This window comes from Accipiter gentilis, chromosome 17 (assembly GCF_929443795.1).
Source record: "Accipiter gentilis chromosome 17, bAccGen1.1, whole genome shotgun sequence".
Taxonomy (NCBI): Eukaryota; Metazoa; Chordata; class Aves; order Accipitriformes; family Accipitridae; genus Astur; species Astur gentilis.
Window position 1 is genome coordinate 4,959,194 of NC_064896.1, and position 23,474 is coordinate 4,982,667.

At 49.8% G+C, this 23,474-nt stretch overlaps 1 protein-coding gene across 4 annotated transcripts; it reads left to right on the top strand.

Moving 5' to 3' along the window:
- Nucleotides 1-1,937: 1,937 nt before the first annotated feature.
- On the top strand, nt 1,938-17,277 carry FAM76A (family with sequence similarity 76 member A). 4 transcript variants are annotated; one of them, XM_049820442.1, is made up of 10 exons: nt 1,938-2,050; nt 3,234-3,298; nt 4,126-4,180; nt 4,749-4,901; nt 5,787-5,944; nt 6,489-6,575; nt 7,227-7,358; nt 12,452-12,587; nt 13,055-13,156; nt 15,749-17,277. In XM_049820442.1, the coding sequence occupies exons 1-10, from the start codon at nt 1,970-1,972 to the stop codon at nt 15,833-15,835; spliced, it is 1,056 nt and encodes a 351-aa protein (XP_049676399.1). In that variant the 5' UTR covers nt 1,938-1,969; the 3' UTR covers nt 15,836-17,277. The 4 variants fall into 4 exon arrangements, with proteins under 4 accessions (XP_049676399.1, XP_049676398.1, XP_049676401.1 ...); XM_049820441.1 differs by lacking the exon at nt 15,749-17,277 and adding an exon at nt 14,361-14,730; XM_049820444.1 differs by lacking the exon at nt 7,227-7,358.
- Nucleotides 17,278-23,474: the final 6,197 nt, after the last annotated feature.

Here is a 23,474-nt window from a genome sequence, read left to right on the forward strand (position 1 = left end):
CTGATTTCCCCAAGAACCTCTCCTCGGAGCATCGCAGCCCCTGAGCAGCGAGGAGGGTTTTGTTTAAAGCCATCCGCCGCCTCTGCCAAGCTCTGCCTTCTGCCTTTACCGACTGGTATTTCCCAATCACAATCTAGCATCCAGCACAATGCAACGAATTTCATGAAATTAAGTATTTCTCCTACACACAGCATATTTGCCCGGTGATTATAACTAGTCCCCGAGGTAGCCAAGCACAGCAGAATTTCAGTTTAATATGCACACCCACGCAGCCTTACTAAAAACCCAAGACACTCCCCCGGTCCTTCTTGGGAAAGACTGAGCACTGCAGTGAGCATCTCATGTTTCAGCTTCACCACTTGTACAGGCTAGGACTGGGAATACTCTGTCATCTGGTGTAAAGAAAGGTGGGGAAGGAAGTTTACCAAAGATTTCAAGGTATCCCTTACAGTCTGAGAGAGAGAAGGGTGTAAGAACACAGGAATTTCAGGGAACACAGACACAAAAGGGAACAGTTCACACCGCCCTGGGTTTATTAACACAACTGTGAGTAGTTAGTGCCTTTTGTTCACTCGATCTTGGATCTACAGAGTGAACTTTTAACTCCAATAGCCTTTGATTCCCCCATTTGTTCGGGCAGACAGCATATCCGTAAGCTCACAGCACCTGTTTTGTGTCACATTGTAAAAAATGACAACTCCTTGATTAAAATAAATGAGCAATTATTCAGCGTGTGCACAGCGTACGATCTGCCCTCGCTGCAGCGACTGGAGTCCAACCTCATACCTCAAATGAAACGGGGGTGAATCTTCCCAGTGTCTGGAGCCGCGAACTCCAGCACCCAAGCTGTGGCGTAAATACAGCAAGCTGCAGTTTGCAACGCTGACCCTGCCCCAAACCAGAGGCAGATCCACCCATGCAAATCACAGTCTTGGCTGTGCCTGGGACTTGCAGATGAGCAGCTGCCCTAGCAGCAGGCCAGCAGCTGCTGGAGCCAGAGCAAAGGGGGAAACAAGTTCATGTGAAGGTTTTCCTTTCGCTGCAGACGCTACCTCCTACCTCATTCTCCCTTCCTCTTCCTCCAATTCTCCTTCCCTCAACCTTTCGGGCACAGTTCTCCCTCTGCCCCTGCCCTGCCTCTGTCTCCAGCCCCTGTGGCTCTGCTCCCCCTCGGCTCCGCTCTCCCAGTAGAGACACCTCCTGCTCCTCACGCTCTTCTGCTCCCTTCCTTCCTCCAGACCTGACCCTCCTTCACCCACCTCCGGAGAGGCCTTCCCCTCCCTGCAGCAGCTCCTCGCCTCCCCCACCCCAACCCCCTAATCCAGCCTCCCTTCCTCCTCCGGGCCGGCACCCTGCCCCTCACCCTGCCCTCCCCTAACCCACACACCAGCTACGAAGCTCCCTTTCGCCTTGCCCTGGCTTAACCCTGCCACCGCCACCACCCTCACCACCCCTCCCAGCCCGGCTCAGCCCCTTCTCCCGGCCTTGGTCCGGCCCAACTCAGCCCCTTCCCCAGGCCCGGCCTAGCCCGGCCCGGCTCAGCTCAGCCCCCAACCCAGCCCCACTTCCGGGTCCCCTCCCGCAAAGCCTTGTGGGCCAGCCCCCACCCTGCGCGATCTCGCGTGACCTCCCCAGCGCCGCGCGCGCCCCCGAGACGCGTCACGCGGGAGCGGGGGCGGGGGGGGGGGGAGCGGCAAGGCGGTTGCATCACCGCGGTGCGCGCAGCGCTCCCCGCGTGACGTCAACGCTTCCCCTTCCCCAACGCCCGCGGAGGGAACGGGCGGGGGAGGGAAGCGGTGCCGCCCCGCCCCTTACCCGGAGTGACGGCGCGTAGACTAATGAGAAGCGGCGGAAGCGCGAGTGATGCGTCGGATGACCAATAGCGAGGGCGGAGCTGGTGGGTGAGGGCGGGGCAGGGCGGCCGGGCGGCCGGGGCGGGCTGGGCTGCGCCTGTCAGCGGGGCGGCGGGATGGCGGCGCTCTACGCCTGCACCAAGTGCCACCAGCGCTTCCCCTTCGAGGCGCTTAGCCAGGGCCAGCAGCTCTGCAAGGTCCGGGGCGACCGGTGGGGACGCTTGGGGGAAGGGGACTGGGTGGGGGCTGTCTGTGAGGGAGCTGCTTGGAGGGGAGGGGGGGGGCTGAGGGGGTGAAGGGCTGACTGGAGCGCTGTTTGTGAGGGTGGGTGGGCAGGGGGTGTTTTTAAGGGGTCTGTGGCTGTTTATGGGAAGGCCCTGGGGGCATCTAGGGGGTCTGGGGCCTCGGGGTGGCTATTTGGGGCCTGAGGGTATGGGGTGGGCAGTTAGGGGCTGTGTGGATGGGGCCCTCGGAGCATATGGGAGGTTTTGAGGGACTGGAGGCATGGGGGCAGCTGGTAGAGATTGGGGGCTGTTGGGGGGGTATGATGTTGAGGGGCTACTTGGGGGAGCTGTTTGCCAGGGGGACCTGAGGGTATTGAAGGCTGTTTGGGGGTGCTGGGGGTATTTGGAGGGCGTTGGAAAGAGAGTCATGGGGCCATTGAGGGGGGAATTGGGGGGGAGGTGGGCACTGTTTATGAGGGAAGGCCTGGGTGCAACTGAAGGGCTGTTTGTGAGGGAGGCTGTTAGCAAGGACAGAGGCCTGGGACATTTAGGGGATCCCAGGGTGTTTGGGAGTATCTGGGAACATTTGAGGGAGGTCTTATGGTATCTTGAAAGAGGGAGGTGGGTTTTGGGGGAACAATCTGAGTGGGTGGGGAAGAGTGAGATCAGGGATGAGGTGGGGAATGAGGGGCAGGAAATAGAGTAGCCTGGGATTGCTGAGGTAGATGGAGCAAAGCAAGTGAGCATAGGGGAACCTCTGAGGCATGGGGTGATTGGGGAGCAGGGCCAGAGGCACTCCGGGCACAGGAAGCTCGTGGAGGGCAGAGGTGTGAATAACTGTGGCAGGACTCTGTGTTCCTGCCCTGGGACGTGAGGCCAACCACCGTGACCCTTGTCTGTGGGCGTTGGGCACAAATAAGCCCTTATTATGAATCTCAGTTTACTTCTGGCTCACCTGTGACACATGCCATTCCTGTCACCCTTCCTCTGCTCTCAGCCCTTGTAAGAGCAGCATGACTGTACAGGGAGGAAATGTTTTGAGTTTGACAGATGTTTGTGCAAGTGATGGGAGTGGAGGTTAGCAGGTGATCTGGGATTTTGGGAAACGGTGTGTGGGAAAAGCACTGCATCTCACTGAACGCTTCTGTTGTTGCAGGAGTGCAGAATTGCGCATCCCATTGTTAAATGCACTTACTGCAGGACTGAATTCCAGCAGGAAAGGTAAATGCCCGTTGAACTGGGGAGACTGATGTTTTCTTTAGAGCAGATGCACCCGGGGAACCGTAATGTTTCCCCATCTTCGATGACTGAGCCTTAACCTGTAGATAGTTGCTGTGGAAGAGTTGGGGAACCTTTGGCCTTCTTCAAAGATTTGCTGGGCAAGTTGGTGTGCCTCTGCGGTGTCTTTAGTTTTGCACCTTTTGCTTGGTTTTTATTTTTGGTCAGTGCTCAGATGCATCTTCCAGTGAAGGATCTAGGTGCATCTTCCCATGAGTTTTCCTCTCATCTGATTTCTGGTGTCCAAAAATTATTTCCTAACGTGTTTCATTTAGCTGTGCTTTTGCCTTTTTTACATTTTAGCAAGTTATGTAGCTTACAGAGGAAGGATTGGTAAACCCAGAAGCTATGTGCAGGCATTGTGGGGGGTGTTCTTTGCTGTGTTTGTTGGACAAATACACCTCTGTCCTGACCTGCCTTAACCTCATCATCCTGAGCAGACCTCCTCCACAACTGAGGCTGTCACCAGTGCTGAATCACGCCTGCTGCCAATTAGCTGGTGATCAGACTCCTGTATTTGTAAGGACAAAAAACTGGTGTCATCTGGGGACGCCTTAATTAAAAGATACCTCCTAGCAGTACCACTTTTTGGCAAATTATCCTCAACCAGATGGGGATAGGAAATGCACTTTGATATCAGAGTCCCTAGTGAAGATGAATACAGTCTCGCCACTAGAGACGGAGCCTAGGGGAGACTGGGATCCTAACCACAGAGGTTTAATTTTCTTTGGGGAAGTGTTAATAGAATGATCTGTCCTTCTTTTTAACAGCAAAACCAACACAATATGCAAGAAGTGTGCTCAGAACGTGAAGCTCTATGGAACAGTAAGTGAGCAGGGCTCATTCTCACCAGCCTCTTCTCCTTTCATCTTTCTTGTCTTTATCCTGCTGAATCCCAGAGCAGTTTATGGGCTGGCTCTGTTGTAATAGCATGACTGATCAATAATATGCAGGTCTCTCAAGCGTGAAGATTTTACTTTTTTCTCTTATTTTAGTACGGAAAAGAGCAGCTCTGCATCATTTGAGGCCAGGAAATGAACTATTCGATATCCAGCAGAAATAAGAGCGTGCTCACACAAACTGAGATTGCTGCAGGAAGCAGTGATAAATCTTTCTTTCCTACTTCACTGAAAAAGTGATTTTGATTGTTTCTATTTTAGTGATATGTATTTTCTAAAGATTTCATAGCACTTGATAAATGGTCTGGGTGCCATGGCTAAATATACTTAGCTAGAGACTAGGGGTCCAAATGTAGTTATTTCTCTTGGATCAGCATTATACTTAGCTTGGAACAAGGAAATAAAAGTTTTGAAGTGATGGGGAGAAGGAGAAAGAGCAATCTATTAATGTAATTAGAAGGCACTGCTGTACCAGTTGTTCTTCTTTCTTAAAGCCAAAACCCTGCCAGTACTGCAACATTATAGCAGCATTTATTGGAAACAAGTGCCAGCGTTGCACAAACTCTGAAAAGAAGTATGGACCTCCGCACTCCTGCGAGCAGTGCAAGCAGCAGTGTGCGTTTGACCGGAAGGATGATAGAAAGAAGGTCAGTATCTCTGTAAAAGTAGGCCACAAAGGGCTGATCACAGTGATAGTCTGTCCATCTTCTTCACATACGCTCTAGCATTTCAAAAGGGGGTGTCTCTTGGTTATAAAATATTTTTCTGGAGTTGAGCTTTGCTGTGGGAGCTGTGTGTTGGAGCTGTTTAATCTTTGAGTCCCTCTGCTCCTTTGCCAGATCTACTGAGAAAGATCTCTTGAATTTGGCTGAAGGGTAGGCGTGCTGGCAAAGGAGAAGGGGCCTGGGAGTGAAATGTGAGGTGCCTGCCTGGGGAGAGGGATGGGGAATGATACTTGTGCTGTAGCCTGAGGAGCTGGAAGTGTCATGCCTCCACCAGGAAACCCATCCCGTGGCTTCTGCACACCCTTTGCTTAAGCAACTTAAGTGCTCCTTAGGAGGTGTGTATTTCTAAGGCCTGCTTCCTGCAGGCTATAAACACCTATTGTTTGTGTGGGATGCTGCACTGATAATCCCTGTCCTCCTGCTGATCCTCCTTGAGCAGAGACTCTTGCTGTTTTGGTCTCCAGTGACTACCCTGTCAGGTACCATTCCCTGTTGTTGCTTTGACAGAATTCCCACTAGAGTTAGCCTGTCCTGATGAACGGGTGCTATAAGAAGGTCTGTAAGCAAAGCTTGGCAGAGACTGTAGTTAACAATAGATAAGCTGCTATTAATGAGTACTGCCTGCATTGCACTAGCTATGCCAGATGCACTTCTTACCCTTTCCAGGCACTCACGGGATCCTTTTTGAGTCGCTGCTTGTTTGTATGTGATCTTAAACCTGAAGGTTCTTCTTGTCTTCTCTGTGTTTGTTTTGTGGGCAGGAAGCAAGACCAAAACTTCTCCCCCTCTCTTTCTCTCACCTCCCAGGTGGATGGAAAGCTGCTATGCTGGTTATGCACACTGTCCTATAAACGGGTCCTACAGAAGACCAAAGAGCAGTGCAAACACCTGAGCAGTTCTTCTCGGGCCAGCCTGCAAGAAAAGGAACAGTACAGTAGGCTCAGCAGTGGCAGCCACTATAACAGGTAACCTGCACGAGCTTTTTTTGTTGTGCAGGGTGAGTTTGCCTCTGGGGTGAGAAAATGGTGCCTTGCTGCTCCACGCTCCTTAGGTGTGCTTCCTAAAGTAACTAGGAGAACTGCCTGGGGGCTCAGTACCTTGGTGATGGGTTTTGGCAGTTGTCTGTTGTTGAGAATCTGGCTAAGTCAGGCTTTGCTAGTTTGCAAACCCCCCTGTGCTGTAGTCGGACTTGTAGTCTGACTGCTTATTAGTGATTCAACTTACTGAACTTGTACACAATTAAAGCTAAATTGCATTTGTAAAATTTAATGATTGAAATGTAGATTTTAAGCATGAGTTCTTCACTTACATACTGATCTGACTGACGCATTGTTTTCTGTTTATTTTTAGTCTCTAGCTACTCTTCAAGGAATGAGTTTTTTATCATTCTTTCTTGCGCTAGGAAATATTGTTTTAATAGGTTCAAAGTGGGTGGGAATATTTATCTGCTTCTCTGTCTTAGACTGCAAGTCATTCAGCTTCTGACATACAATTTCTTTGTTTTTCTAGCCAGAAAACCTTATCCACCTCTTCTATTCAGAATGAAATCCCAAAGAAGAAAGCCAAGTTTGATGCCATATCTGCCAATGGTGACAGGTGAGCCTATTACATGGGGAAATTGGGGGTGGGCGGTCTTGTTTGCTAAGTTTATAGAGTTCTGTGTGAATAGCAGGAAGCTCTTACGCTAGAGCAGGGATCTTGGGCTTTAGGACCTCGAGGGGCTACATTAGCAGCTTTCCAGAATCTGGCAGGCTAGTGTTACTTGGCATTTAGACATAGGTTTGAAGAGGAAAAGAATACCTAGTGCCTGTACCTGCTAGAATAGAAACTGCTTGTTGGCTGAGCTCCCCAACAGTTAGAAAAACTGCAGCCAGATCAGCTTTATCCTGTCTGCAGTTACAGGGAGAGGGGGGCTGTTGGCTGCGCTGTAGAGTCGAGGTCTGCAGGTTTTGTGCTTTTGGGACTATCAGACTGATCTGCAGGGAGATGGCCTCAGAGGAGAGGATCAAGACCCACCTCTTATTTCCCCTCCTGCCTTCTGGGGGAGGGACGAGCAATCAGACAGCTTTGCTTGAAAGCGTCCGATCCCATTCTGCTGTCACAGTTTATGCTGGATTATGTTGACGCCGGCTGCGTGCGCGGCAGAATGGGGGTCACTAGCAGAAACAGGAGTTTGAGATGGATTTTTATTTTTTATGGTCTTGTACATGCATATTTTCATTCCTGCCTTTCCTCTCTGATTCTCAGCGTTCCTTCCTCTCCCGAGATGCTTTGTCCCCCTATCCAGAGTGCCCCGTCCACGTTGGCGCAGTGGGCTGCTTCCCAACAGAGTCTCGGTGCCCACCATTGTCCTGTTTCTCAAGGCACTGACATCCTGAAGTGAGATCACCTGTTGTTTTCTCCCCTGTTGCCCTCCCTCCCTGGGAACTGCCTCATACATGGAAACTGTCCCTCTCGATGGATCTCTTTCCAAACAGCAGTGAATTGGGAGCATGGACCAGAGCATAGGCTCATTAGTGCCAAAGGGTCTGTTAAAGCCACTGGTAATTAATTAATCGCTACCTGTCTTGAATGTCTTTTCTTCGAGATCACATCTCTCGATACTATTGATACCTCGTCAGTGTTTGTACATATGTGAAATGCTACGATGGGAAATAGAACTTAAATAATTTTGTAGGGCCATGTTCCCACAGAGTGGTCTACAAGACCATTTATCATCTGAATGGTGTTTTCAGTTAAAAGTTGGAAAAATTTAAGGATTAACTGTGCCTTGGGAGCTGCGGCTGAGCACAGAGCAGTCAGAGAATTCATCTGACTGTCTTCAGTGCTGGTGGAGCCAGAGGAGAGACTGGAGACAGGTCCCTGGTAGAACTGGTGCAGCCCATCAGTACTGCTGCATCTTTCCCTCTAGAGAGGCTCCTGCTCACCTACTGAGGCTGCTTTCCAGGCTATAGGACAGCAACAGGTATTTTTATCTGCTCGCTAAAGCCTGGGGTGAGACCTAACAACTCATTGTAGTACCTATGCTGGCTAGAAAAATATCCAAGAAGCAAAAGGTTCCATGCTCTGGCATCAATTGCTCAGCCATTCGTTTGCAAAACAGGAGCATGTATTAGAGGAGTCAAATGCCTTCATTTTGCTCTTGTGTCAGATGTTGTCAGTCTGGCTCCTGCCAAGGCTGTGGTCCTTGCCACAGACTTTTTTTGATCAATCCCAGTAACAAACTGTGTGTAATTTTAGCAACTACTAAAGAGCTCCAGCAACGTGCTGTAGAAAAGGCAAACTGCAGCTGCCTTAAATAGACACATGGCTATGTTGCTTGCGTGGAGTAATAATGGTGGTTCATTAAGTGTTTTTGGAGTTGCTGGGGTTTTTTTTTGTGAGAATGAACACCACAAAACCCTCCCCTCCTGCACCATTTTCTGTAAGATTGTCCCCCCTAGAGTTAGCCTGGAGTCTGGCTCACAGCCTGAGCGTGGAGTTAGGGTCTGCTGCAGTGCAAAGACGTTTTCATCAGCAGCATAGTCTGGAGTCAAGCGATACACAACCAGCACCTCTTTGTTGCTGAGATCAGCTGCACCTTTCTGTACAGTATGTCTTGGCTCCAGCCAAACTACTGATGCAGCCTTCAGCTGGGCAAAATTTGGGCATACTTGAGCTCAGTTGACTTTGGCTACACCTCCAACAAGCATCCAGCTTATCTGGAACTGTTGGTCCTTTTTGGATACAGTTGGAATTCCTTTACCATGTCTTACTGAATTCCCTCTGAATGTTTTTGTTTACATACTTAGGAGTGGATGTTGCTCCCAGTGGCTGTGATGTGGAGACTGAGCGATTTCCAATGGTCATTTAATGGGTGGCATTGAGTGGCTCATTCTGGGTGAGCCCTGTGAGGAGCTAACAGCACTGGCCCTGCTGCCCATGGAGTAGGTTTCCCCCGCGGTGACTCTCAGCACATCTTGCAGCAGACCTTGCCCTACGACTCATACTGTCCTGCCAGTGCCCCTCAGTCCTGGGCTACCCCTGTGTGTGTTGAGCACCCTGATTTCACCTCCAGACTCTGGTGCTGTGCTGGTCCTGATTCGGGCAGTGCTTGGTGTCCCCTCCTCTTGTGCAAACACTGCCAGAAGTGGTTTTGTTACAGGCTCTGCAGATGAATATGCTGCAGTCCCTTCTCCTATGACTAGAGACAAGGTGCTAAATTGTGCTTTTAACACCAGGCAATGATAAGCGCTACTGACTGAGCTGGCTGGGGGAGACAGCAGTGATGCTGGAGGATGCTGAGCAGCAAAGTTCATTTGGTAAAAAGATTCTCATTTGCATAGAAAAGTCCTGGCATATGCTTAAAGCACTGGGACTTGGGCTGAACTGTGCCTGCTTTTGGTGGTGTTAGAGGAAGTGTAAGTTCAGATGCTGGTTCCTATTGGCCTGGATGGATTTTTGCAGATGGGGGATATTTTTGTCTAAGGTGAAACTTGGATGCTGGTTTGGTCAGCCTGCTCTGTGCCTCTTTACGCTAGTCTGACTTGAATAGCAAAATCTTTAAGCTTGGCGTTTGTTTTGCCTAATTTCAGCCATTTAACAGGTGTGGAGTTTAAGTCAGTCATTTTGGTTTCTTTCCCACTCAATAGAGAGAGGCAGGTGTCTTTGGAAGAGCTCCATTTTTTTCCTCTGTCTCCATTGAAAGCAGCAGGAGCTCATCAATTCACTTTAATTAGAGGCGTGCATTTTAGACTGTTCAAACATGGAGAGCACATGTTCCCCTGACCTATCGCAAGGGGCTGGGACCCTGGGTATGGAATTTATTTGTAGGTAAAATGGCTTTTTTTTTTGGTTGGTTGGTTGGTTTAATTCTTAATCTGTTTGTTAAAGGAACGGAGTGGCTTGTATTTGGCAGTTTTCCTTCTAATTTTGGAGTCTCAGGCTGCTTCCTTAACGTGGGGTTAAAGACAGAGAAACCTTTCATTACTAACTTGTCAGTCTTTCAAAAAAAAAAAGAGGGGGCGGGGGGGAAAGAGCCACTTCTTTAATTAGCACCTTAACACATTTGAGGGTGCATTTTGCAGCAACTGGACAGGAGAATACCTGCCTGCACTCATGTACTTGACAGGAGGGGATGCCTGGGCACTCTGAGCGCACCGTTACCCACTTGTGGGTGCAGACCCCATGGTCAGGAGGAGGGCCTCGAAGCCCTGGGGTCTGAGTGCAAGAGCAGCTCTGTGGAAGGCTGGTGGCCCGCCTGTCTCTTCTCCCCGCTGGGTGGCAGGGCTGGCTCTCACCTTCCTGGCTCCACAGTGTGCAACACTGCAACAGAAGCTGCCAAGGAAGGAATTTTTCCTGTCGGAGCTGCTGAGAGCTGCTCAGGGAAATCTGAGCATCTCCCTGTCCTCTTTATCACCCCAGGATACAGCAGGAGGGAAGCTTGCCTGGGCAAAGGAATGCTGTAAGCAAGAGTTTGGTTTTAGCCAGAGGGAATCAGTGAGGAAGCCTTTTTTTCTCTGTGGAGGCTGCTTTTTTTTTTCTTTCTTTCTTTCTTTCTTTCTTTCTTTCTTTCTTTCTTTCTTTCTTTCTTTCTTTCTTTCTTTCTTTCTTTCTTTCTCTCCTACCCAGCATATTTGCACTGAGTGGGAAATTAATGCTACTGTTACTAACATGCTTGCACACAGAAAGGTGCTGGAGCACCCACCATCATCTTGCACAGCCTCCACTTGGGGAAACAGTACTCGGGAACAGTTTTAAAATGGAGGTATTCTCTGCTAGTGTGCGTGTATGAACCTCTTCTGCACTTGAGAGCTGCCCAGCGTGACAAGCACCGTGGTAAATCCAGTGTACCAGAGACCTGCCACATCTTATGGTGTGGGTTCTGCTGTCAGCATGTTTTAACCATGCAAGACTCTTCCACCATGGGCTGTCTCCTACAGACCCTCAGTTCTGAGTTTCCCTTTGCCAAGCTTTCTCTCCCAGTGCTGCAGGGCTATCCTGTGACTTTCAGATCTGTGAAGCTGCCCCTGCTTAGTTTCCTTCTGTAGATCCCCAGCACAGTGGTGGAAAAAGCCTTTTCTTCTGCCACATCCTTGCTAACCAGTCCAATCAATGCAGACTGTGCTTTTAATGAGAAAATGGATTATTTCCAGGCACTAGAGGAGACCCCTGTGTGAGGTGAGCAGCTGGTACCCTCTGCCTCAGTGTACAGATGGGGGACTGGAAGCACAGAGGTGGCAGCGTACTTGAGAGAGGCAGCGGTTTGGGTTCAGACCATGCCTTCCCCAGTCCGCTGCAGCTCCCAGCTTTAGAGCTGAATGCAGGCTTTAGGACATGTGTTGACCTACTCTGGAGGCTTTAAAAAAATGTCAGGCGTCAGGTAACCCTGGCTATTTATCTTTATAGCAGCAGTGCTGTCTGATAACGGCCAGACTTGAAGTAATCTTCTAGGTGAAGCTTTGTTGCCTTATTACTGTTAAATTTTTATACAGCAATTTCAGGTGTGCACGGCTGGGAGTGTGCTGCCCTTTTAGCACCAAGAGATAAAAATCAGGCTTACCATTACAGCGGTAAGGAACAGAAGGCAGGCAAAGATCAGGTGAGCCCCCTGGTCCTGTGGCTGCAGCTTATTGTATCATATGATCTGAAATACTGCTGTAGCGCAAGAGTGTGTGTGGGTGCCCAGATCACTGGGTATCTCATAGGGAGCTTTTGAATTACCAGTGCAGGAGAGTGACTTATGCCAGATAAGTTTTTGGCTGGCTGCATAGGTTTAGAGTACCTGGTGGTGCACAAGTGGTGTGCTCAGCTATTTCTCTGTCTTCCTGGAGAGAGTCTTTTCTGCTCCAAAGTGGTAATGAAGCTTCTTCCTAAATTGCTCTATCATGGTGGAATCAAAATACAAAAGTCCAGCATGTCTTTTTACCCCTTTTCCCTGCTGAGGACAGTGCTGACTTTAATCTAGGTGTCTCCCTTTGCTTTGTTTGTTTAATTTGGAGGTTATTTGTATCTCTTCCACATTCCCTCCTTGCCAGAATGTTTGTTTATATTTAGTGAAAAGTTTTGCTGTACATCCGAGGTCTGCCTGTGAGCAAAGAGAGTTCCTAAGTGGTTGCATAAAGTTTCATTAGCTCTCTGACTGCTGTCCTCAACTCTTTGGTTTGAAAAAGGATCCTTACTGTTTGAATGGTTGCTGCAGACACTGGCTGATGGTCACCCATAGCAGTCCCATGTCCCTGCTGATCATGCAATAATACAATTCAATATATCATGCTTACTCCCTGTTGCCTGTCATACCATGTGTTTCCCAAATTCCATGTGGCCTCCAGGGCAGGGATACAGGTAATACCTGCATTCAGGGAGTGTTTGGAGGATACAACGTGTATCATGAAATGATTCCCATTCTCCTTCGAATGCCATCTGTGGGAGTTTCCCTGCCTCTGTGAAAAGAAGGGGTCATGATGAGAATCTTTCCCTGTTCTTTGCTGCAGTTTTTCTCCGGACCTTGCCCTGGACTCTCCTGGCACTGACCATTTTGTTATCATTGCCCAGCTGAAGGAGGAAGTGGCTACTTTAAAAAAGATGCTGCACCAGAAAGATCAGATGATTTTGGAGAAGGAGAAGAAGGTACAGCCCTTGGCTTGCTTCCCCCCCACAACATGCTGACATGTTCACACAGATCACGCTCCAGCAGAGTCTGGCTTTTTATCTTGGAGTGAGCAAGACAGTTTCTGGCTGTTTCCAGGCTGCCTCCTTTCCAAAGTGAAAGAGGCTTTCTGGACCCACCCAGGAGATCTCATTTCATAAAGGGTCATTTTCTGACCACTGTCTCGGAGACCTCCGTGTAGGGGCAAGACTGAGGAAAAAACATGCTGCTTCTTGCAGAAAGATAGTCCTGGCTGCTCCCGCTTCTCTGTGCCACTCAGCGATACAGTTCTGGTCTCATTGCACTCCCCCAGCCCACCCCAGCACGTTTCTGAACTCATCCAGTCTCATACAACTTCTGCAGAGGCATTTTCTGTGACAGGGTGTGTCTGGGGTGAAAGCATTAATTTCTTCTTCCAGCTCACTTGCTCCTTACTGGTTTTCTGCAGATCACAGAGCTGAAAGCCGACCTGCAGTACCAGGAGTCGCAGATGAGGGCAAAGATGAACCAAATGGAGAAGACACACAAGGAGGTCATGGAGCAGTTACAGGTGACAGCATTTTTGTTTTAATTTGCTGAGCTGTGCTGTACCCAGGAGTGACTGAGGACACTCCTGATCAGAACACCCCGTGAGCTTCTGCACACACAGCTCTGCTAACACTTCTCAGCCCTGTCCTACAGCCTCTCTGCTCTGCCAGGCAAGCCCCTCCCCAACTCTGTATCAGGCTGCAGTGCATTGTAACCCCTATTTATATCCTCCTTGCTGCTCTCTACTTGGGTTCAGACTTACTGTATTGTAAAGTGCTGTGTTGTGTCCCCTATGGACTAGACGGTAACTATCAAACTCATTTTACCTATTGCTAAAATCAGCTTTGAACCTGTTTCTCCAGACGGCAGAACCTCTGTCAGCTCCCTGCACCACGTAGCTCTTTTGTGATTTATTTATGTGACCAGTAAGCAGACAGAACAAAGCTCAAGAAACAATTGGCAGTTCCTTTAGCACTGTATCTCTGTAGTCCAAATAAAGAAGTCCCTGAGCTCGAGGGAACAGGGAGAGCAGGATTCTTGTCATGGCCATGGAAACGCTAGGCAGACTATCAGTGTGAATACACTTTGAGCCACCGAAGAGATCAGGTCAAAGGGGAGCTGGTTACGGGGAAGAAATCAGACACAGAAATGAACTTTGCACCCTTTAATTACTCCGGGGAGTGTAATGATCTAAAGCCCTAGCGATGGAGAAATGGGAGGGGATAAGACAAAAGGCTTGTATTCCCCCTGAGAAAACAGCCCCTCCTCCATCAGCACACACCCAAGTTAATTATCAGAGTGGAAGACAGGTTTTGGAGACTACAGCTGCTCTCAGAAAGCTGGTGCCTGTGAGATCCCCTTCATGATGCACATTCTTAAGCACTGTAAGCCTGTCTGAAGGTTGGAATATCTGTGCGGTGTGCCGAGGGCTGGATGTGCTTCCTGCTCCTCGTGAGCTGGGAGACACTGGTCGTTTGTATTTGAGGGACTGATGACAGCCAGAGCCTTCTGTCTCTCTTCTGCTTTATTGATCCTGCACTGCCTATGTCAGCCCAGAGCTGTTTCTATCTTGTAGCTTTGGGTGGCCTGCAAAGAATCAGTTTGTTTTCTCACTCCAGTTCTGAATAGACAATTTTCCATTAGCGCAAACCACCACTTTTTGGTTGCCTTGACAGCCTTGGCCATGAGGTCAAGGGCTAAGTGGGAGGTGACCCCTCTCCTTGCAGTGGTTTCCCAAGGCAGGGCATGCTGGTTGCTCGGTGTGCGTGGGAACAGTATACCCTGCTGCTGCCTTTGCTGTAGCACAAGGAGGACGTCTGCCTTGAAAGCTGTCGGACACCTTCCAACAGTCTTAAACTTGCTCAATTCTGAAAAGAAAGAGGAAGCATCAGATCTACGAGCAGGTTTGCCTGCAGCCACCTGCCTTTTCTGGGTGGAGAGGGGTTTGCATGTCTGTGCTGTTCTGTACTTAGCTCGGACTGGGACTGCCCTGAACTCGTTCTCTCTGGTGTCCGAATGTTTTACTTCAGCTGGTATTGACTGAGGCTCTGGAAACTCTCTTCATTGATGGCAAAATAAAAGTTCAAATCCTCTCAATGTATTGTAGGTGCCTTGAAGTGTTCATACGATTCACTTTTTGAATGTGCTCTTGGTTTTTATTATTTTGTCTTTGTCTTTTCATGGGGGGAAGCAGGGGTGCCTGTATTCTTCCAGCCTGCAGGAGGCAAAAGAAGCTGCTTTACTGCATGCAGCAGTGGAGCAAAGGGTTTAATTCTTCTAATAACCCTTTGCATATTCATTCATTCACTGGAAACCAATGCAGAAGACCTGTATCTGGCTTCACATGGGTTTTACCCCTTATCCTACAGCTATAGCATGATTTACTTCATAGGCTGGAGGAGAATGAGCTCAGAAGTTTGGTAAAAGGGGCTAGAGAGCCTTGTTTGTAAGTTGCCATGATTTTTAATTACGTGCAAACAAGAGAGACTGTAAGTTGCTACATGTTGGTGCTCTGATGGGTTTGGAAAGCTCCCAGTAGGGATGCAGGGTCAGTACAGAGCTGAATCCTGGTAAAATGTTGGTGGCATGTGAAGAAACAAAGTGTGAAACAAAGCTGGAGAACTGTGAACTGATCCACCCTGCTTTTTTGAGAGTGTGGGATAGGGGAAGTTGGCCTTCAACTCACTAAGACAAGAGTCAGGATGGGGGCTTGAGTCTACCAGAGTTTTACTCCATCACTTCTCACGCTGTCAAAGCATGGTGGCCGGTGAAAAGGGAAGGAAGGAAAGCCAGTCCCGCTGACCTTGGTGAGTGTCCTTGACTGGTTTAACACGAGTTGCGCATTTGTCACCTTTCACTGTGGAAGCTGTTAACTTTCAGCCCACTTCTCAGTTACAGCTGAGGGACGTGAGGGGGAAGGGATGGGAAGAGCCCTTTCTAGGTGGTTAGAAATGAGATGCCGGACTTGAGCTCGTGCTGTGATGCCGCGCAGCAACTTCTACCTCCTTTTTCATCTGCGCGCAGGATGCCAGCAGCTTCTGTCCAGGCAATTCTAGGATCCCAAGAGCTAATGATGATCCGTGCCATTAAATACCCATTTTCACTGTGTTTCCAGGCCAAGAACAGAGAACTCCTGAAGCAAGCAGCTGCCCTATCGAAGGGCAAAAAGCCTGAGAAGTCGGGAGCAATAACCTCCCCTTAAAACCAAACCCCCAATCTGGGAGCTTTCCCCAGCATTAGCCAAGGAGTCTAGGAGGCCTGCCTGATCGCTGGAAGCCAAAACCTCAGTGTTGTCACTATCCCACTGCTGTGGACTCGATGGAAACGCCTGGTGTGTGTTGCCTTTCAACAGCATGCTTGAGCGTGTCTGGTTTCGATCTCTGTTGAATACCGGTCTGTATCACGGTGATCCATGGGGAGAGGTCCCAGCCATCCTAAATCCCTCCCCGAAGTACTGCTTTCTGGAAGAATTTTTTTCCTAACCAGTTACTACCACTGCCAACCCTTTCTATTAGCAAACAGGAACCTGCTGCATTAGAGACTTCTTGCTGGTTCCCAACCTGCTGCTGTGAGGCAATAGCCATGGCCAGTTGTTGTGCAGATAAGACGAGAGCTGCGTGTGGTGGGAGCTTGATTTTTCTTGAACTGTTCCCTCTTCAAAAGGAAGCCGATAAATCACCAGCCCAACAGATGTTACTGGAAGGTTGTGCCACTGCTGAGAACGGTTGATCCAGCTTTTTGAAGATGCTTCCAAAATGGGGGCTATGTATTTATCTTGGAGGTTTTTTTGTTTTGGTTTGGTTTTTTTCTTCTTTTCTATGTCAGCTTGGCAAACCGAACTGCCTGGTTTTGTGTTTTCTTGTTTTGTTATGATAGCTTTTGGGTTGGGAGCCAGAGTGTAACAATACAGACCCAAACCCACCCCATAGCCCCCCTGGTGCCCTGGTTACTTGGTGACCTTTGGGGCTTTGATGACTTTTGCAGCTTGGTGTGATCAAGCGTTTCTTACTCCGTTTCTTTACACAAGGAGAGTTCAAGGCTTGGATGTTCCCTCTGCTCCCCTCAGTCCCTGGATTGAGCTCGCCCTCTTCTCCCCCTTTCCCTGCCCCATAGCTCCCTTCCAGATGCAGAAGTAGGGGCTGGGTTGGCTCCAGGAAAGCGCTTACTCAGGCAGCGACCCAAGCCAGGGATTGTTTCTTGGGGCTCTCCAGGGACTTTTCTCACTGCTGATCAAAAGCCAGCAGAATAAAAAGGGCTATGAAAGTTCCCTGTAACAGGGATGTGCTGCTCAGAAACAGCACAGAGACCACAGACCCTTCCAGCGAGGCCAGCTGGGCTGGGTGCTCCCCAGGCTCTGTCTTTTGGGGCAGGGAAGGGGGGGAGGGGGGGGGGGGGATAAAAAGCACTTGGCCACTGCGGGAGGGGGCATAAAGCACCGCACAGCTCTCGGCTGGCAGGAGCGCTCCTCAGCATCCCAGCACTAAGCTCCGTTCAGGGTGTAAAGAAACATCTCAGGGTTTGGAGACCCTCGGGGCGGAGGAGTAGAGGATGAAACCTCTGAAGGTAGGTAGTGAAGAGGAGAAACTGCCCTTTTGAGGCAGGGCCAGCTGCTCTGTCAGGGTTTTTATTAAGATTTTAACTAGAGATTGTGATTTTTATTTTTTTTTCATCCTTTTTTTTTTTTTTGTTACTAAAGATGACTTTACTCAAAGGCACTTTTTTTGATGATGTTGGCTTCCGGCATGGAAGGAGCACGCTGCAGCATCAGACACTCTGCCATGTGGTTTTTTGTTCTTTTTTTTTTTTTTTTTTTTTTTTAAAGAGATTTCTGATGTGAAAACAAGAAAAAAAAGAGAAAAAAAAAAAAGTTGTTACACTTTGCTGGAGTGTGACAGCAGGAAAATACCTAATTTTATACTTCACACGTTTTTAGAAAATGAGGTGCATTGGTGGGATTTTTTTTTTAAATGGGGGCTTTGCTTTTTCGCTTCCCTCAAGATACAGAAATAAATAGAGGGAGAAAGGCCCTGTATATACTATTATGGGGTTTTTTTAATTGTGATAAATTGATCATGCAGTTGAGTAGCTGATGATTTGTAGTAATAACGTTGTTTCTTTGTATGTTTGTAATAATGGAGATTTTAAAAGGGATGCTTTGATTTGTACAAAACTCTGACAACTGTAAAAGTGTTTTAAAAGATCCTCACCTGTGTCTGATACTTTCTATTTGCCTTAAAGAAAAGGGGGGGGGGGGGGGGGGAAGAAGCAACCAAAGCACCCTTCCCTGCCTGGAACTGATTTATCTCCTGCTGGCATCTGCCTGGTTGAAGCATCAGTCGTGCTGCTTTGGGGTCTGGTGCGTATGGGAAGGAGACGGCATTTTTCTATTGTTTGCTTCGTTCCTACTTTTGTTTCTATCTTTAAATCTTCCCAATCAAGCCTGTTGCTAGGATCCTCGTTACTTGGTTACATCCAGCTTCCCAGGACCCATCCGGCTGTATCTGATGAGATCTATTCTCTATTTTCTTCCCCAACGTGAATGAAGACAGAGGACAGAAACAATACTTGTCTTGGTAGGAAACAAAAAGATGAGATAGTAAGGGGGCTCTTTCTTTTAAGATACAGATGTAAGCGAGGCGAGTAAACACCATTTCTGTCTCTGAAGTCTTCCCCCTATCTCAGCCATGAGTCTGGAGGAAGAACAGGTTGGTTGGTCTGTTTTTTAAAGCTTTTAATTTTCCACCAGAAATTTGGTAGTGAAAAACTCTCCGGAGATTTCCATTTGGAAATGCCTCTGTCCCTGTGGAAGCTGTAGTTCAACATGTTGTGCTTTCCTGCTCTGCTGTCGGTGCAGCTGGCCGGTGAGACAAGCAGCGCCGTGGCAGGCCGTGCTTTCCTCTGGCAGGGCAGGAGCTGCTGTGTCCTTGAACGTCTGTTCACAGAGCGCCGCTTGTAGCGCAGGGTGGGAAAAGGCAAACCCTAGCTCTGTTGGAACACCACGACAGCTTTTCCAGCTCAAAATAATCTTTCCATATTGCATTTTTCAAAGCCCGTAATTGCACACAGAACAGCCATATTTCTGGGAATCATTAGTTGTGACAAATACCCAAATTCATATTTGGGGGGGAAAGAAAATAGTTGCTATGAAATCTTTCTTGTCAGTGCTACCCTTCCAATCTCTTTGTTATTTTTCACATCTCTTTGGCTTCTCATGCCTGTGAAAGCAGAGGCTGTTGTGCACTGGTTGGAGTTTTCACCCCGGGTTTGCCGGATTTCAGGCCCCTGACCCGAGAGCCCTGTTGAGGGAGCGATGTCCTGCTTGAAGCACTGAAGCTATTGATTGCAGCCTCGCCGAGTTTCTACAACTTGGGGTGACGCCTCGTACAAGTGCCTGTGCTGGGTGAGGCCAAAAATCTGGGCTAGTTCCCTAACCCAGGCAGGGAGCCCTAGACTCAGGCAGAGGCTGCTGGGGATACTGGGGGAAAGGGTGCAAAACAAGCATGGTGTGTTCAGTGCATCCTTCACACTGGGTGACGTGGAGGCTTCCTGAGCTGAGCATTGCATCTGTGGCCTTGAGCAGCTCCTCGTCCCTCCTCCTTAGGCTCATTTTCAGATGAAGGTGCCTAAATCACACGCTCGCAGCCTGCCACGACTGCCAAGTGGAAGGCTCGCCCCGTGCGAGAAGGTGAGCTTGGCAGCTCTTGCCCAGTTAGCGCTGCCTAAGCGTGCCAGTGGTGCTTAGCGTTTACGGGGCGCTTTATCTCTGCTGAGCGCAGCACAAACCTTGCCTATCCTGGAATGTGCCCAATTATCCTCGTTTACAGGAGGTCGGTCGGGAGATAGATGAGAGCTGATCTGCCAAAGGCTGGGCTCCCAGTCAGCGGGTAGAGCTGGAGGCAGCCGAAGATCCTTGCGCTCCACCGCTCCGCCTCCCGTGCCGTGTCTCCGAGGGGCTGCTCTGTCTCTGCCCTGGCAGAGCTGCAGGGAGGATTTCAAAGGGGTTGCGGGCGATTTTTGCATTTCCCAGCCAGACCTTGGGTAAGAAATGGCTGGCTCCTGCCTTTATCTGCTAGCACATGCTTCCTTCTCTCTGTGGTTTATCCACTGCTTCTAAAGCAGTTTGAATGTTTGCAGAAGAAGATATATTTTGGTTTTAATTTATTATGGGTTGTGATTGCTTGATTTCTATTTCAAAGCTTTAGGAAAATACGGTTTTGTCAGTAACTGAACACACTTGAACATTACATACTCAGCCACCTGCTAGTAACGAAATCAAGGTCGAAAATGAGACTTCCATTTTTTTGGTCAGTGTTTTTCCATATTCCACGTGTTTCAGGTGAGCTGATGTTTGGCTGCCCCTTGCCTGCTTCCAGCAGAAACCTGTCCTGCAGATGCAGAAGCTCAAAATTTCCAGAGTGCTGACCTGGAGAGCTGGAGGTGGTTGGGTTTTCAGGGCACAATGAAAACCTCTTGCAAAGCATTTCCTGCAATCTACTAACCAAGAGGATTAGATTTTTATTTTTTTTTTTTTTTTAAGTAATTGCTTGAATAAATATCGCTATTCGAAACTTGCAGGCCCCCTGGCAAGGATTTGAAACTTTAGTAGGCAAATGAATATAAACTCTTTTGCAGCCTGACAGCGTGTACCCGCAGCAGAAGTAAACCCGCAGCAGAAATAAACTGACTTAACCAGCCGGTAATTACCCACAACACGCTCCCTTCCATTCCTCCCTAATTGCTGGGGCTTTCTGAGAGTGCTGGCTGAGGCAGCACGCCCTGGGGGCAACAGGCTTTAAAATTGTCTTTTAAACCAAAACCACTAAGGATCTTAAAATCCTTTAAAGCTTTAGTGACTTGTGTTCTGTAGCTGAGCCAGGAGAGGTAAGCCCAAGCCTTGTTCTGCAGATGAGGGAAGCAAAGGCAGCAGGATGAGCTTGGGTAGAGAAGTGAAATGAGCTGGCCAAGGAGGGTGGGCTCCTCGCAAAGCCCGTGGAGAGCATGGAGGGTGCTTCAGAGGCAATTGGGAGCCCTGCGGAAAGCAAGCGGGGTTTTAGGGGTGGGAAATGTTCAGCGTTGCCTACCGATCTCAGTCATTTGCTAAGGGGGGGAAAACTGGCCCAGGCAATGAGACCTTCTCCATTGGGATGGAGCTTTTCCCTTTTTCACAAGATTTCCATGAAGAAAACTTGGCTGCCCTTTGCCTTCTTCCGAAGGAAATCTCTAGAGGTCCGGGAGTCCAAAGGTGTTTTGGCCGTAACCGCCGTCCTCACCAGTGCCAGACCAGCCATCCGCAGCATCCAGTCCCTGCTCCTGGAGCAGGGGGATAGCGGCTCCTTCCCAGAGGCACCAGAGCAACGAGGATCACTCACCAGTACAAACCAGTACAAACCATTGTTTCTAATGTGTTTACGGCTGCGGAAGCCACATCCATCTGCCTGCAGGGCAGAAACCCCGATGGAGCGAGGTGCTGAGTGTTTGCTGGCCCAGGAGGAGCTGCAGTGCTGAGGACCGCGCTGGGGGTCACCTTCCCTATGTGGCTCCAAACGATGCAGCCGCAGAGGAATTCCCTTCTCCACCCCAGAAATAGTCTGGGCTTCCTTCTTCTAGCCCACCAAGTCCAGATGCCGGTGAGTTTTCCCACCGGAGGCTGTTAGTGGGGAGGTGTGGGGTGACCGGCCATGGTGGCAATCCAGCTCCCCAGTCTTTGGACAGAAGTGGAGCACGTAAGGAAAGGAAACACTTGAACAGTGGTGCATGTTTTATCTGCTCCAGGTACCCCAGGAGCTCCTTGCAGAGGGTCCCTGTATGGTCTCTGCTGCTTCCCTTTGTCCTCGGGGTCTGGGCTGGGCTGGTGAAGTACCAAAAGGCCAGACAAGGCAACGGCTGTCCCCAGCCAACTTTGCTATTTGCTCTAAGGTGACTTTAGCAATCAGCCTTGCCTTCCTGTTTAGCTTTCTTGCAGCACACTGTTAAACTAAAGCAACAAACTTGTACAATCAGCATTTTGATAACTAGGGCACTGTCAATCCCTAAATAATTACCGAGCTGTTGCGTGTTCCCCGTGATTGGTGTTTCTGGGAACAGGGTGTTTGGGTTCAGCTCTTGGGTTCCTCTCTCGAGGAAATTTTGCCTCTCCTTTGCCACCCTTTTCTCAACGAATATCCTAAGGAGCCTAGCTGCAGCACTGCTGTGTGCCCAGGTAAACCCCTGTAAATTAGCCAGCACAGGAAAAAACCCTCCTACAGTCATATTTCCTTAAGAACGAGCACTGCTGAGCTCAAATTGGGACAAAACATGAGACCTCAAGCGTTCTTGGGTGAGGCTTGTGGGACAAAAGGACTTGAGATCCTGAAGCTGCTTTGGCACTGCCTGGTATCACCCATTTCTGGCACAAACGGGAAAGTACAAGCCCCTGGCAGCTCAGAGGCGGTGGCGGGTCATCTCCTTTTGCCAGGCTGCTGTCAATGAGGGAAGATGCTGCTGACAGCCTGAGCCGGCTGCTATGTGGGCAGGAGCATTGCAAACGGGCCAGGAAAAGTGCTGAGGCTGCAGGTAAGGCGCTGGCTGCCTCTAATCGGCCGGGATGGGCTGACCCAGGGCTGCGGAGCAGATGGAGGGTTGCGTGCTGCTCCGTATTGCCGAGCGAGTGTACTGCCTGGCTCGGCGACCGCCGGGCCGTGCTCAGCTCCTCCTGTCCCTGCTCTGCACGCAGGGGCCGTAGTGCTGGCCAGCCCTGCCGGCTCCAGGGCAAATGTCCTTCTGGCACAGCCCTCGGTGTCTTCTGATGGGATATTTTTATACTAAATATTTGGCAGCATCTCCAGCCCATGTCTCGAGCTGGACCGCTGCCTGATGCACACCCACAGCCCTGGGGTCCCCAGGTCTACCTCAGCCCGTCCCCCTCGGGTCCAGAGCTTTCTGGGGAGCAGAAAGGGGAGAACAGAGGCAGCAAACCCCCCCTTCTGCTTCGCTTACACCATGTCGCCTTCACTGCTGCAAGGCAAGAGATGGCTTTTCATCTCCAGGCTGATGTGTCAGCCAGAGCAAACGCAGAGCTTGTGGCTCCAGGTAGCTGCAGCCCCGGTGCTGGCTGGGGACCAGGCATCACCTTGGCTCTTGCCCTGTGTAAGGCAGCTCTGGGCCTCTCTGCGGGGTGTGACGGGGCCAAAGGAGGAGGTGATGGACCTGGACTGGGGTGACAGGGGCATCTTTGGCCCTAGGGGAGTGTGGGGCTGGGCACCCCTTGGAGCAGACACCACCTGGACCTCGGATCAGATGCCATTAAACCCCCAAATTGTTCCTCGCAAATGACGCAAGTGCAAATACAGAAGCAGACACCTCAGGGTGGCCGGAGCTGCCCAGACCCCACACCCTCAGTTGCAAAACAACCCTAAAAATAGCACAGGGTGTTTGCAGGCTGCCGTGGACTGGAAAGGAGACAAGGATGAGGAGCAGCTGACCGGGGGGCATTTGAAACTCACTCTGTCCTCTCTCCCCGCAGCTGCGAGCGTGCCGTGGCGTGCCGGCCGTCGGCTGTGCCGCCAACACCGTGCTGCCGAGGCGCGCTGACATGTTCGCTTAATTGGCAGGAGCTCAGGTCCGGAGCCGGAGGAGGCTGTTGCCAGGCAAAACCCGAGTTGTTTGTGCAGCGACTCCCGTTTGCTGGACTTTGCCGTGTGCAGGCTGTCAAGCAGCACCAGATTGTTATCAGCGCTGCTGTCTGGGGCTGTCTGTGGTTGTGGGATTTTATTTTTTCCTTCTTTCACCTTCTTTTATCGGGTTTGGCGTTTTGTTATTCAGATGGACAGGAGCTGGCGTGGGCCTTGTAGAGGATGGGAGGG